Raw genomic sequence first — 16,166 nt, 5'->3', positions numbered from 1 at the left:
TTTTAATAATACGTAATAATAATGATTACTTACCTATACTATATTCACTTTAATTTTATCGTTACCGTTATGAACAATTGTAACGTCATTATCAAATCGTTATTAAAAAAGTAATGGTAATGGCTTTTTCTTACACGTAACTCGTTACTTCTCATCCTTGCTAATATTTTTCTCTAGTTATCTTTTTCTGAAAAGAAAATTAACATGATAAAAAAAAATATTGTATTTAATGATTTATGTATATTTTTAATTGCAATTGTATTTTCTTTTTTGGTAATTTTTTCATGAAAATTAAGCGAGAAGAAGATAATACAATATTACATTATTTGGAATTTTCGAATATGATCCGGAAATAACCGAGTCCCTTTGAAAACTCTGTGACGTGACAGTTTTTTTATTCATTAAATTATTTACCTTAAAAATAAGTAAAGAAATACATACAAAACGTATGTTTAGTAAAAGTACAACAAACACCGCATACACAGATATTAATAAATTTAAGAATGGCCGCAAGCAGGTTGAAGTAAGATAATGTCATGCACTTATCAATCAACCAAAATCGTTTTCTCAGAGCATAAAGAATTTCAAATATTATGTAATTCTAATTTAATTTTTTAACTACTTATTCATAAAAATTAAAAATGTTTATAGATAAAACTTTATAAATAAAATTTTATAAATAAAATTTTTTTATTATCTATTATAAATAAATTTATAATAATGTATATTTAAATTTTAAGCAAGAAGGAATGTAATATTTTTTTATCTAAATTTCCTATTATTTTACAATTATGTTATATCTTTATTGGATAAAAAAAAAATGTTTTGATCATACCCTGAAGAAGTACGTAAGAAAAGTGTGACTAAAGATGCATTTTCACACTGAGAAAAAAATATTGTTAATTTGACTAAATTTTTCAATTCAATAAAATTTCTTTAGTTCAAATATTTATTCATTTAACTTAATTACATAAAATATTTGAATTATAAATCAAATCTTTATATATTCGACTGAAGTTTATAAATATTTAAATTAAACAAATTAAGTTAAGTTGAAAAATTTAATTAATTTAACAACTTAATTTTCTCAGTGCAGTAAACCAAGTTAGTACACTGTAATCAAAATAGAATATACATGTCAGTCATACTCTTTACTTACTGACAATGTACTGTAAAAGGCTTCTAAATAACAACATTGCACTTAACAATGTAACAGTTACGTATAGCATATGTTATATTACGATTATATCATTAAATATGAAACTATAACATTGATGTTATATTAATTGATGTTTTGTCTACATCAATCAGAATTTCTAATTATCATGATTGAATTGATTGATTATTTCGATATATCTTATAATTAAAACCCAATCACCAACATTACTTATTAGAAAATATATTTAAATTGACTTTACCGAATTCCACATTTTTTTACATAGTCAAAATACAAAAATTAAGAGAGCAAAGGACAATTTTAAATTAATAACAAAAATTTTTTTTAAATTTTTAAGTGTTGAAAAACATTTTTTTGTTATTGACATGAAATTGACTGTGGTCTTTTTATTTTTGTGCGAACCTTAATTGTGTAAAAGTATTTTTTATTCTGTAAAACCGATTCAAAGATATTTTATAAAAGAGTACTTTGAAACTGCTTTACTCTAATTTCTTTATCGGGTTCTTATTTTAATTCCAATTGTACAATATTGATTGAATATGGTATCCTTAGGGGAGCATCGTTTTTCGTACATATATATCGTAGATTTTGCACATTAAGCAAATATTATGAAATTGTAAAGTGTAATTAGTAATTATAGACAGTGACGTAAAATAATTTTTTTTTTATATATGAACTCAATTATTCCTCCTTACATTTTTGTGCATACTTTATCTTTCTAAAATACTTTTACGATTCTATAAAGCTAATTACAAGATTTGTTTAAAACATGTTGCTAAAATAGACAATTTCAGAATTTCTTTAACTACTCCGATAGAAAAACATTTATTAAATTATGCGACAAAACCTTGCGAAAAAAAATTATTTGTAATTTAGATATAGATATTTACAAAAATAGATGTAAAAGTACTGATTTTTATAAAATATTGATAATTGTTGCGCAATTAATTTTGAAATAGTATTTTGACAAAACTATAATGAATATGGCAAATTATTTCAGTAGTATATAGTTTAAAAAGAAATTGTTTAATAATTTAAAAAAGTATTTTAGCTATAATATGAATTATACATATATACAAATATAATTAAATCATATACAAGTTTACAAAAATATATACCTTATTATACCTTACATAAATTATAATATAGAAATATTGCAATACGAAATATTACACATTCAGCATTAGCAGTTGTAATATAAATAAAGAATAAAAACATTTTTTAATTAGTGCAAAATATTGAACCTATGTATAAAATATTCATTATTAGATTTGTCTAATTTTTAACAAATAGGTATTATTGAGAAATTTTAATCTGATAAGACTACTGTTCTATAGCGTATCATCTTAATCATTGCAATTATTGCGAAATTTTCGTCAATTTATGATGCCATTATTGTACATACAATATTTACATAATATCTATCAGAACATAAGTATGTGTATTTTTCCATTAAATTTAACAAATTTCCAATTTATGCAACCAACTTGTTCTCGTGTTTATTTAAAAAATACAGCATTTGAAGATAAAGAAATATCTTCTTTTATATCGAGATTGTAAATGACAGTCATTTACAGAAAACAGACTAGTGCTGAATTCAATGTATTGAATTTTGAATATCTATCTTATTATCATGTCATTATATTTTTGTAATTTTGTTAACAAATTTTTCGTTAACAAATTTAAATTCATTTAAGTAGTTATTGGAAACATTTCCGTTGATGACGAGATCCATATCCACGCGCGACAGACTTTACACGCGCAGCGCGAACATAGATCGGTTATCTACAAAGTGTTAATGAATCCGCGACTCGGTTGCTTGTTGATCTATCGTCCATGCCTCTACCCCCCCCCCTCTCTCTCTCTCTCTCTTTCTCTCTCGCTCTGTTAATCATCCTCTCCGCCCCCACCCTCTCTCTCTCTCTCTCTCTCTCTCTCTCTCTCTCTCTCTCTCTCTCTCTCTCTCTCTCTCTCTCTCTCTCTCTCTCTCTCTTGCGGTTCCCGAAATATCGCCGTCTATATTTGTTAAGGTGGATCCATATTTTGGCCCCTCGATTGGCCACTCGCGACTGGATGAGGATTAGCGTTCGATGGTTATATTTGGGCCCCGTGGGAGCAAACTGTAACGCGGTGGGGAGATCGAAGGGGGCGCGGGACACGAGTAAAAGAGAAATACGGGGTTGCGGGGAATAAAGCGGGCCGACGAAAGCTCGCCGACGAATCGAGATCAGGATCGACCCGAGGAAAAGTAGTGGTACGCGACCAACCTTCGGTTACAGCTGCGATCGTTCGTCTCTTTCTCTCTTCTCTTCCACCCTTTTACTTCCTTCTCATTCCTTTTCTTTTTCTTCTCGCGCTTTTCGCTTTCCCCTCCCTGATTGAACCCTTCCAAGCATCCTCAAGCTCCTCCTCGTCCATCTCACCCGCCAAGGCTTCTCCGTTTCCGCGACGCGTTTCGGACTTTCATTTTCGGCGAAATCCGTGACATAAATCGGGGTCGATGGCTACCTTCACGGCCACCACACAGATCGTCCTGACTGGAAACGAGCTCCAGGAGTCTCAAGAAGGCGATGGTTAGTTCGACCTTTGGCGGATGTTCTCCTCGCGAATTTTCTTCCTGATCCGTTGGTCAGGAAATACCATTCGTTTTAAATGTATCGTAATTTATTTAACCGTCACGTTTCGCTCGAAAGTAATTAACATGGCTACCTCGTACTCTTGAAACACTTAGATATTAATTAATTGTAAAGTAAAGCCAGCGGCACACGATGCTTGTTTTCATACAGGATTGCTTACTGGATGGAAAATTGGTGTATTTCTGAAGATGAATTAAAATGCACCAATCAGAACAGAGTATTTCTATCCAGCAAGGCCAAGCAATCTTGTACGACAACAAGCATCGTGTGCCGCTAGCTTTAGTTTACAAATATTTGAATGCATATCTCATTTTTCCTTACTATATTATTATACATTGTAAACTAATTTGTTATAAAGTTTATTTTGCAAAAAATTTTATTTAAAATTACAAAAGACAAAAGAAATCTCATATACAAAATGTCTATAAAGTCTGTCGCCATATTTCTTTATATTTCAAAAACTGTTAAAAATCTTTGCATCATATTAGTTTACAGTATTATATTGTAAGAAAGAATAAGATATACATTTATAGATTGTACATATGTATGTACATAGACCATTACATACCCAGTCGGAAATACAAGTTGAATCGACGTTGATTAGACGTCGATGGCGTCTAATCAACGTCTAATCAACGTCGATTCGACTTGCCATTTCTGCTTGAGTATGTATGTATGTAATATTCTTATCGTTAGAGACCCACATGTTTACTATTTAAAAAAGCCTTTATTTTGATGAACAAATATAAATTGATATTAACGATGAGCAAAAATCTACATTATTTATCGCGTGCTTTCAGGCGAATACAGGGTAGGAATCAAATTCAACGATCAGCACATCCCCGACTCGCCACATAAGGTCTACATCTCGCCAGCAATGGGTGACGCGCACAAGCTCGAGGTTGCACAGTTTCCCGAGAGTGGTGTGCAGCCTGATAAGCCGTGCACTTTCCTGGTGCGCAAAAACGGCGCCAAGGGTGAACTAGACGCGAAGGTAAGATCGCCTCCCCTACTCCCTACCCTTTCCTTCTTGCTAGTGACAAAAGGGGGACGACTTGAAAGGTTGTGACATTCGCGAGTACTAACTCATTGCGATACTCATCTTGCGAAAGAGAGGAAGAGAGCCGTATAAATAACTGGCGCGTTTGTGAAACCGCCACATCAGACCGCGTAGGTGGAACCGCGAACGTATTTTTATCGTTTGCCATATGCACGAAGCTGAATGAGTCACATGGAGGATTTCAACACAAAGTGGTAGCGGTCTCCGTCATCCTCGTGGATGATTCCTCTTAGTGGTCGCTCGTTTGAAAGTCGTAATGTTTTATTTTTTTCAACTTGGCTCTATGCGACTCAGCGATTCCACTTGAAAAACATCAAGTTATGTGTACTATAATCTTCGGACGCAAAATACTACAAAGTTCATAGGTTGTAGAAATAAGAATTCAAATGCTTTCAAATTGTACAATACTGACAAGAAAAATTTTATATTTATGCACAATGCGCAACTCTTAAAAATAGAAAATGCGTCATAGACAGAGAGAACGATTTCTTTGAATATTTTTTCTCCATTTGTTTTGATTTACTTGTTTTACTTATTTTATTCAAACAATATAATTTTATACGAATGTTATTGATTGAAAAAAAGTATTGTTTTATTAAATTAATAAATAACCAAATAATCGTATTTGTTATATCAAATAAAAAATTTTGTTCTACTATTTCAAGACATGTTATTTTTAATAAATCTTATTAGATTTAAGGAAATCTTTCTTTCTGTGTAGATATTAAAAAGAAAGAAAAGTTAAAAAGTTAGTATATAATTACACTTCTTTTTTATGACAAAATGTTTTGTCCCGAAATATACAGAAATTTAAAATTTCATATTCTTATTTAAACAGGATATTTTTTAAGTAAGTATTCAAAGATAGGGGGTGTCAAAGTTGATAAAAAATTTGTTTTTTCCAAAAATTACGAAAATTACTTTGGTTATAAGCGATCTTCTTTGTGCTAATTTATCTCATTTTATTATAAAAAATTTCATTTAAAAATCAATGGCGTAACTTTTTTTTATAAAAAGATAAGTGCTTCTTGAGAAAAACTTTAATCGCGATATCTTCGCTCCTAAGTCACGTAGCGGAAAAATAAAAATACTTTCATGATATAAATCGGATCCAAGCTATCCATTAAACCTATTTAAAAATCAATCTATTCAACCGTTATTGAGAATCCGATAATTACGGAAAATCGCAAACGGCGTCTCGCGTAAAAGAAGCACGGTGGTGCCTCGCTGCGCGTACACTTGGCGCGAGGCACTAGTTGAAAAAAAGGGAATAATGTGTGACTTTAGAAGATGAACTTTCATGTCCTTGAAATATACATAAAGTTTTATTAAAATTATTCGAGTGAGTTTCAAAATTTTTGGAAATAAAAAACTTTAGAAAACAGTTGAAAAATTTTGACAATCTGTATCTTTGAAATTAAGCCGGTTTTTAAATACATGGTTACATAACATTTTTATCTTGTTTTTTAAATTCTGGAACTAATGTAAAGAATTATCCCATAAAATCTCTTAAAATATACTAAAGACAACCCTTTATACGATTTAAGGCAGTATCAGAGTCTTTAGTCTAAAGACTTTGATTCTTCGAATCATATCAATTCTATTTTTCTTTATTTTTAGATTGTGTCGCCAAGCGGCATTCAGGACGATTGCTTTATTCAAAGCATCGATGCGGACACATACTCGGTGAGGTTCATGCCGACAGAAAACGGAATCCATCAAATCCACATCAAATTCAATGGGGTGCACATAACAGGCAGTCCGTATCGCGTCAAAGTTGGTAAGGTGGATGCCGACCCGGCAGCGTTGCATGCCTATGGTAATGGTCTGAAGGAGATTAAGACCGGTCAAAAGACCGACTTCATCATCGACACCTGCAACGCGGGCAGCGGAGCATTAGGGGTAACTGTGGACGGACCCAGCAAAGTCGCTATGGACTGCACCGAAGTTGAGGAAGGCTACAAGGTCAGATACACACCTTTGGTGCCTGGCGATTACTACATTAGCATCAAGTACAATGGGTACCACATCGTGGGCTCACCATACAAGGTTCCTTGCACAGGTGCACATTCTTTACATAACATATTTGCAATAATGTATGTGGACTGTTCAGAAAGTTTCCTAATTGACACATCAATGATTAATTGTTGTAATTACAGTTGTCACTCTTGACAACTGCAAATATTTCAAGCTTCGAAATAATTTGAAGTTAACTTCAAACTTTCGAATTTTTGAACCTTCAAAACTTCGAAGTTAATTTCAAACTTTAAAGGTTTGAAACTTTAAAGATTTGAAGCTTCGAAGCTTTAAATTCTTTTAAAGCTTGGAATATTTGAAGTTGTTAAAGAATAGCAATTCTAGTTACAATAATCAAAATTCATGAATTTAGCTTGCATATCCATCTTATTCACTGAATGATTGATAAATAAGATGGCAATAAATAAGAAGCAATTTGGTGCATTGACTTAAAATGCCAAGATAATAAGTTACATGATAAGAGAAACTATTAATGTGTCATTTAAAAAACTTTTTAAACGACCTACATATATACGTAATTCATATTTTAATAGAAACTGGCATTAAAGAAAACAAATATTATATATTATATCTGTTCCAGGCGCGGATTTGGCGGAGAGAGGCGCGCAAGAGACGAGCTCAATTGTCGTCGAGACCGTGCAAAAGATATCGAAAAGCAAGCACACCGGACCGGTATTGCCATTGTTCAAGTCTGACGCAAGCAAGGTGACGAGTAAAGGCATGGGTCTCAAAAAGGCTTATTTAGGAAAGCAAAATCAATTCACCGTGCACGCGGGGGATGCTGGTATGTGACAGCTGCATTGTGTTTACATTTACATTTGTTATCGATTTGTTTAACACATTCCATGCTGTATAGATCACTGAGTTACTGCTGGACTTTCCGTTCAAGCCGAGAAATATTTTGACTGTAAAAAAAATATTCATGAAAGAAACAATCATCACTTTTTGATATTGATATATTATGCGCAAATATATTATCATAACGTATGGTGAAATATCGATTCCGTGAATCACAAATAACCCATGCAACGCTACGATTAGTTTTTTTAATTTGAATTATCAAATATCATCAATTCCTAAATATCATCGAGTCCTAACAACATACTATCCTCTCGCGTCAGTCATATTGAATTCGTGACGTTATAAGAAATATGCTGGTTGTATGTGAGTGTAATAACGACGGTGAGCGTGTAAAAAAGTATTGCTAGATAGTTTATGCCATCTATTGAGAAAACAAAAAAATAATGTGAAATATAATGAATTGCGTGTGAGAAAATTGTTCCACAGGAAATCAACAACTTTCCGAATGAAGAAGGGGCGTATAAAGGACAACTTTCCACGCACATGTGACAAGAAAAAATATTTCAATGAAATAACATTTTGCTTTAGTACACTTGTAAAATTGTCGCGAAAATTACGCTTTCTTCCTTTCTATAACCGTAAAATGAGCATCATACGAAACCTAGTTGTGTGACAAAACAGGCAATTTGAAATTGTTGAAAGGAGCGGAAAATGTACCTTCCACGTACTGTTTTCTTCACTAATCTTAGTTTTCAGATAATTTTAAGAGTCTTAAAAATACATTACACGTTACAACACCAGCACAAAACGAATAATAACGGAATGGCACGTAAAAAATAAATTGGGATAACATCACTTTCTTGCTTTAAAGTTTTTATTCCACTTATAACTGTGTTGTCACTGTCAACGCGGAGTTCTTGGCTGCAAAATCAAAATTGCAATAAAAATTCTCCATATCGTAATTATAATATAATAAAATATATAGATATAACCCTTTTTTACAACTTTAATTGCAAATTCTTAATGCTGTAACATGAAACAATTTGGAGATTTGTATCACACATCCAAAGTATAGGAAACAACTAGTCTCGTTTTTTGTAAAAAAAAGGTGTATAAAAAGTTTTTTTAATTATATTATCAATTAAAATCTGTCAATGTTTGTGAAAGTTTCTATTGTTACGTAATAATTATTTTTGAAACATACAAATACATGTTACGCGTTATAAACATTACTTTTTTTATTTTATAGAAATTAAAATTTTGAACATTAGCTCTTTGTAATAATATTTTGTATAATTTTTTAATTATTATACAATACATTTTATTTCCCAATGTAATAATCATACGACGAATAAATCTTATAACATGATTTGTCACGGAATGTGTTAAAAATCTAAAAATATTTTGTTAAAATTGTACATCATTATTTGCCGATTATTTCTTAATTTGCATTTATAAAAAACGTTTTAATTTTAAGATATTAAAATGTTTTTTTATCCTTTAATACTTAAAAAAAAATTTTTTAATGTTTAAAGTTGTTAAAAATGTTTTAATTGTAATTAAACTTTTCGATATTTTTAAAAGATTTAAGTATTTATAAAACAAAAACAACAAAACATTTTACTATCTTAAGATTAAACGTATTTTTATGAATGTATATTTCAATATTATCATAAATACAAATAATAGTTTTAAACATGTGTTGGTGGAAATTAATGTAACTTTTTTATTTTTAATTGTCTCGAAATTACTAATCAATGCCTTAATTGTAGGTAACAATATTCTCTTTGTGGGCGTGTACGGGCCCAAAGGTCCATGCGAAGAAGTCTTCGTAAAACATGCAGGCCGCAACAACTACAACGTGAGTTACCTGGTGCGTGAGCGAGGCGAGTACATCGTGATCGTCAAATGGGGCGACGATCACATTCCTGGTTCGCCTTATAAGGTTGAGGTTTAAGCTGAACCAGCATTAAGACCAGATACAACGGCAATGCGATGGTTAATAACACAGAGTCCATGCGTTTGTTGTAAACTGCATGGATTTACAAGCTCATATCTAACTCCGCCGAATACAGAAACGAATTAAGTGCCAATCTAGATTTTCAAATATAAACTTAACATAATGCGACATTAATGATTGGCGAAAGATATATAAAAAAAATCGGCCTATGTCTAAACGACACACGTTATCTCAATTTCTAGAATAACAGTCATATACAGAAGACAACTGTGACGTTGACATAAAGTCGCGATGTGATTTCTCGTCGACAAAATTCGTTCGCTCATTCTTTCGATATCCTAGGGACAGTTTTGACATTTTCGAATTGACGATTTTTGTTAAATCTGAATAAAATCATGATTAGAAGTGACGAATTGAAACGATGATATGGAGAAACATGTAGGTCAATTACTGTTGTTCGTTCAAAAATACCAATTGTGCCTTTGATTCACTATAAGTATATTATATATATTCGACAAAACACACACACACACTTATACACGTACATGCACACGCAGTACCACATAGAAAGACACATGCAAAGATGCTGTTATGTCCCACCCAAGAGTCAGATCCTGATTACATTATGTTATATATTATCTGTTATTGAACAAGGAAAATATTCGGAACTGCCTTTCATCAATTTTGATGAGTTATATTATAAAACAATTAAAGATAAGACGCATATTTTTATTTGTTTTGTACATTTAAAAGTTAAACAATTGTTCTGAATAGACTAATCTCGATTTAAATAATAACGTCTTGGAAAAGGGTAATATACATTTAAAAAATGTATGTTGAAAGATTTAATTACGTAGTTAAAAATTATGTAAAATATTTTTTTTAAAAGACTTTTTGTATTGTACAATTTTAATCTATATTTAAAATTAAAATATTACTTTGATGTCTTTGAAGGATTGTTTTAATCCCTAAATGTGGAGGAAACCATATAAAAAGATGTATGTCTCTTAATTTTTTACTGTTCTATAATACATTCAAAATTTATCAAAATGGATGAGGGACAGTTTCGACCGTTTCTTTGTGAACATAGATTAAATATATTGCAATTATTATAATAATAATATAGAAATTAAATAAATAATATATTTATTACATGGACTTTTCCGTTTACTGTCTTATCCTTAAAGGCGAAAGCATATTTCTCATCTACGAGACAATAACCATGCGATGCGTGTTATTTTTCTAATGCTTAATTAAAACAAAAAACAAATAAGATAGATTTAGAATTTTAGCAGAAACACAAAAATTAGGAAAATCATGTAATTAGAGTTAATTTTTCAAAGTTTATTCTCAAAGTTTATTTTCGAAGAAATTCTATTTTACTTAGTTATGCAATATAGTTAATTAAAAAATTGAAAAGCGCAAATTGATGGTTACAAGAGCTCACCTTTGTGATGTATGTACTGTTTAACTCGATATCACTATTGAAATTTACGAGATACAAACGCAAAATAATTTTCACGACAAAAAATAATTAGATAAGAACTATGATTCAAGTTATCGTTGCCAAACATCTTGTCTATTTTACATTTGATGTATATTTATTCTATAAATAAATATGTTTTACATAATTCCAAGTTTAATTTTTTTTATAATGCCCCTTATGCAATAGGCAACCTGCTTTTGTTACGTCGCGCAGCGTGCTGTTTCTCTTATTAATATTACATTATTCCGAGTCTTTCTCACGCATTTAAGCCGCTTTACACTTTCTGCTTTTTGTCTTCGTTGCTTATTAAATAGATCACCCGTCAAGATAAAAGATGAAACAAATGTGGCCAGATAAGTTTAATTGCCAACTTAATCATCGCATTTTCAGCGAATGATTGTTCGTTTACGATTTACGAATACAATTTTACGAAAAATTAAAGGGAAGTGGCCTTTCCGTTTTCAAGTACAATGACAGTAGATGCAATTGTCAACGATTTATATTTCGGAAATTAATTGCCAAAGGTTTTGCGGTAGCTCCCATCAAATGCATATGCGTACAACAGGAAATGCTGTAGGTAACTTGTCATCTTGTCTCGTATCGTACCTGCAGATCATGAATAACACTGCAGCTGTAAGCTGTATTCGTAACCGCATTAATTTGTCACATGCGAAATTAGTAAATAATGGAGCACACTTTTCTTATCTATCTTAGTAAATAAAACGTTCCCTTAAATTTCTATAATTTCAACATGAAATTGCTTGAGCTTCGACGTAAATGTGATTAAACGTTATTTAAATAGTGCAACCAATTTTGGAAATAAAAGCGAAATTTTATTATAATCGTATTTAAAGATGTTTTAGTTCTACAATATTAGCTAAAAATTATTAAAATTGAAAATTGGCAGGCATTTTTTTTCTAACTAACAGCAAAAAATTTTATTTCTATATGTTCAAATTTTAATCTTGAAACCAGAAGAGTTTCAAAGCAACGAAAATTTAACTTATAGCGAGCTTGCGGTGAAAATGATCATATTTTACATTTTTTATAAATAACTTTTAAACGAATAAGTGGATCCAAATAAACTTGTACACAATTATTTATTAGAATTTTATTAATACATGGAAAGAAGTTTTACTTCATAATGCTACTTTCTCATTAAATTTTGTGGGATATTGTATGGCTCTATGTGAGAGCGATAGATTCGTAACAGATTGCGAATTCAAATCCACATTCCGCGTATACATATATAAAAAAATTAAAAAATTTTTTTTAAAATCTTTACTACGTAAAAGAAACATAATAAACCTTTTAGGCCGCAGTGCATAGCCTTTAGACATTATTCTTTTATTATCGATTAATTAATTCTCATTAAATTTACAAATAAATACTATAAAACAGAAAGAGTTTACATAAAAGTAAATAAAAAATTAAATAATTTTTGAATACCAATTAGAGTTTTATGCTTAAATTTTACACAGATATTTCAATGCATACCTGTGTAATAATAGAACAATATACAATTTTTATATTTAATGTTTTGAAGTGTCACACAAATATCCTTAACATTACTCGCAAATTACAAAATTTTAATTTATTTATGGAAAGCAACTTTCCAACATTTAGTAACATTAATATAAATAAACCTCCACTTACAATTTTAATTTTGCAAAATGTTTTCATTTTTTATTTCTATTCTTTCTCATAAAAACATGTATTTATAATATATTATTTATGTTACACACACACACACATACACACACAATAATAATAATACATTTATACAGACTTGATTAACGTAGTGAAGGTGATAAGCATTTATAGTTTTTATTTACTTTTTTTTCTCGTCTTAATAACTTTTCTTTTATTTGTCTTCTTTTCTGTTCACCTAAAACGTTTTGTTGATTTTTCAATGTCACAACCAAAATATATCGTTAATCTTTGTATCTGCTAAAAAATTTTGACTATCACATAAAATTTATAAATCTTGCTTCTATCAATTATATTGATTAGGTGCAATACATATGCATGTCACAATATTTGTTAATTATTTATCTATCTCAATTAATATTTACACACATACAATTTTTGCTGTAATTAGATACAAAATTATTTTCTTGAGTATTGATTATCGGCAATATACATGAATTAAAAGGTTTTTGAAATAAAGAATAATTTAGATTAAATATGAATTGAGATCAATATATAAATGAAAAAAAAAACACAATCATAAATCATAAGTTTATTATTATTTATTTATCATATCAACCCGAACTTACTTGGTCTTTCTCAGCGGTTTCATTAAATGAAATTAATTAGGACACATTTTAAATAAATATAAATAAAATTACTAATGTTAAATTGAACGGTTACATTAAAAACATATAAAGTCTACATCAAAACTTGACATGTAAAACAATCGTTAAAATAAAGAATATATAAATATAAAAATATGTAAAAATAAATAATTAGCCAGTAAAATAAGAGAAATGGTCTTTATATTAGTGATTAAAACAAGATGTAATACTAATTCTAGTTGCCACAAGAATAGTTTTAGTCTGTTGATAAAACCGGAATTGATAATATGGTAAAGTATTAATGTTGGATTATTTATTTTAGTGAAAGTATTGAGAAAGAAATTGTCATTTTGGAATGTGTCGTTAATGTCTACATTAAAAATAAACAATTCGTACTTTAATTTCCATATTAATTTCTTTCAGTTAAAAAAATATCTTGAAAAAACATTTTGAAAAATGAAAGATAGATATCTTCTATACATAATACTTTTATCAAGATTATATGTATATAAAAAATAGAATTTTTCATAAATACTTCAATGTTTATTCATTTACAACCCATTTTATGCATATTCTTTCACAAAAACATTTAATTTTTTTAATACAAACAATATCTTTTTTGTTCTGTTATTCTGGTATAACATTGTTTTAAAACTTTGGGGCTATTGTAGCTTTAAAATTAAAATTCGATTTGGCAAAATTTAATTACAAAGATTACATGTAATGTAACATTTACAAAAATAAGCAAAGAGTTATTGATAGATTTAAGATTTGAAAAGATTAGAAAGATTTCATGTAAATAATGTAATCCTTTATATTATTCCGATACCTTCTTTTATTATTAGCCGATGTAATATATCAGTTAGTACTTTGTCTGTTAACTGAAAAGTATAGATAGTTACCACCTCACCATTTCTTATCGCTACCAATTAATCTTACGCAAGCAGAAATCGAATTTGGCAAACCTCCGCGACTCCGTGTGAGAAAATATTCGGTCCACTGCGCCTTTCTCGCTCTCAATTTGTGTGCGCGTGTTCTTATTCTCTCGGGGGACAGAGAAATTCGCATAAACAGAGATGGAGAGCGGTTAAAAAAAAAAAGAACAGTACGTCTGGAAGGGAGAGTGGCGTAAAGCTGTTGGAGGAGGGGAAGAGAAGAGGTACGAGCGACGAGAAGGAACGCGACACGTAGAAGACGCGAGGTTGCGCACCTGGACCTCTCTCCTAGCTTCCGAGGCGACGCCCGCGAAGGTGCCGCAGGACGAGGGGACCGGGAACGGAAGGACCTCTCAGACGCGGTCTGTCCCCCCTTCGACGAAAGGGGGCGGCAACCCGCGGTACGAATCGAGTCCGCAGGCGTCAGAAACGGGCAGCCGACTTGCGCCGTGTGCGAGTCCGTCATCCCTTCCGCCCGCGGGGTTCGTCGAACGAAAAACACGCCCCGCCGCGAACGGTGTACGACCTCCTCCTTCTCGTCCTCCTCCTCCACCTCCTCCTCCTCCTCCTCCTCCTCCGGGAACCGACGAACCCACAGATCGTGCCAGACGCTCGCGAGCGGCTGCCACGTGTGGCTGTCATGAGCTTTTGGAGTCCTCTGTTGCTAAAGTGTCGTCTCTTTTTAGTCGCACGTCACAATGCACCACTGGGTCAAGTCAACAGAAAACCCGGATGTAAACCAAAATTTTTTTGTTGTAAAGGCTGAAGAACTGTCTTTAAAATGTGTTATTCAAATGTTGATTTAAACAAAATTTAAATAAAAGGTTGAACCACACAAAAGTGTTATTGATATGCATTTAATATATGCACGTATCTGCAACTTAGAATGTGTAGAAAATTGAGGCATATCTACAATGTCTATTCAAAGTAATGCTATACGTAAACGATTCTGTTACTTGCAATGACTTTTTTTTATTATATTTGTCTTTAGTTAGAGCTATTAGAATCAATTATTGTAATTTGAAATCTCTTTTCGCAAAATAAAAGAACTTAATGTTTTTTAAACACATTTTTTAAGCATAACATTTAAAATTTTCGACATATAAGAAAAGTCCAGAGAGATACCAAGAAATTTCTTTCTGGAGAATGCCGAGAAACTTTTCCTTGACACTAAAACACGTTCATTTTTATTTACTCCTCTTTGCTTCTTTTCAAACACGAGTTGGGTACGCGGCATGGTACACGACAAATTTTAAAATATAATACATCTATAACTTTCTGATTGTGGGATACCATGAAATATGTATAATTCTCTAAGGGTCGGTTGTTCCAACTTCTTGGTAAACTTACCTATCAGGTAAATATAGGTTTGTTTATTTATTTAAGAAAAGAAATGGAGATAGACACACACGCTTATTTGGTAGGTAAGTTTATCGAGAAGTTGGAACAACCGGCCCTAACTCATATTATTGAGAAATCTAGAAAATCGATATTTCAAATTTTCCTGTATCATCTTCTTTTGCAGCCTTGTCCTCTTTTTGCACGCGTCTCTTAACCCGACGTTATTAAGATCGCTTACGTTTATCCCCTCGTAGGTCCATATCTACGACATTACCCTCTAACGTTCGCAACAAAGTATCACCGACAGTTCGACGGTAACGTACCAAGCGCGTTTCCATTTCTATGCGGCATAATGGAATAGAGTTCAATGACTCGGAAGGGCGGGAGGAAGAGGAAGAGGGGAGGAGGAGGAGGTGGTGGCAGAGAGGCGTCTTTC

At 31.4% G+C, this 16,166-nt stretch overlaps 1 protein-coding gene across 10 annotated transcripts in view; it reads left to right on the top strand.

Moving 5' to 3' along the window:
• The window catches only part of LOC105831938 (filamin-A), a 132,127-nt gene extending 120,825 nt beyond the window's left edge, over positions 1–11,302 (top strand). For all 10 annotated transcript variants that reach the window (XM_036285602.1, XM_036285600.1, XM_036285601.1 and 7 more), the window contains 4 exons: positions 4,614–4,807; positions 6,494–6,935; positions 7,491–7,694; positions 9,484–11,302. In XM_036285602.1, coding sequence (XP_036141495.1) covers positions 4,614–4,807; positions 6,494–6,935; positions 7,491–7,694; positions 9,484–9,668 — 1,025 coding nt within the window. In that variant the 3' untranslated portion in view covers positions 9,669–11,302. The remainder of the gene's footprint in view (positions 1–4,613; positions 4,808–6,493; positions 6,936–7,490; positions 7,695–9,483) is intronic.
• The last annotated feature ends 4,864 nt before the right edge of the window (positions 11,303–16,166 follow it).

This window comes from Monomorium pharaonis, chromosome 4, assembly GCF_013373865.1.
Source record: "Monomorium pharaonis isolate MP-MQ-018 chromosome 4, ASM1337386v2, whole genome shotgun sequence".
NCBI classification, from domain to species: Eukaryota; Metazoa; Arthropoda; class Insecta; order Hymenoptera; family Formicidae; genus Monomorium; species Monomorium pharaonis.
Note: the sequence above shows the minus strand (reverse complement) of the source record. Positions and strands in the feature narration are given on the sequence as shown.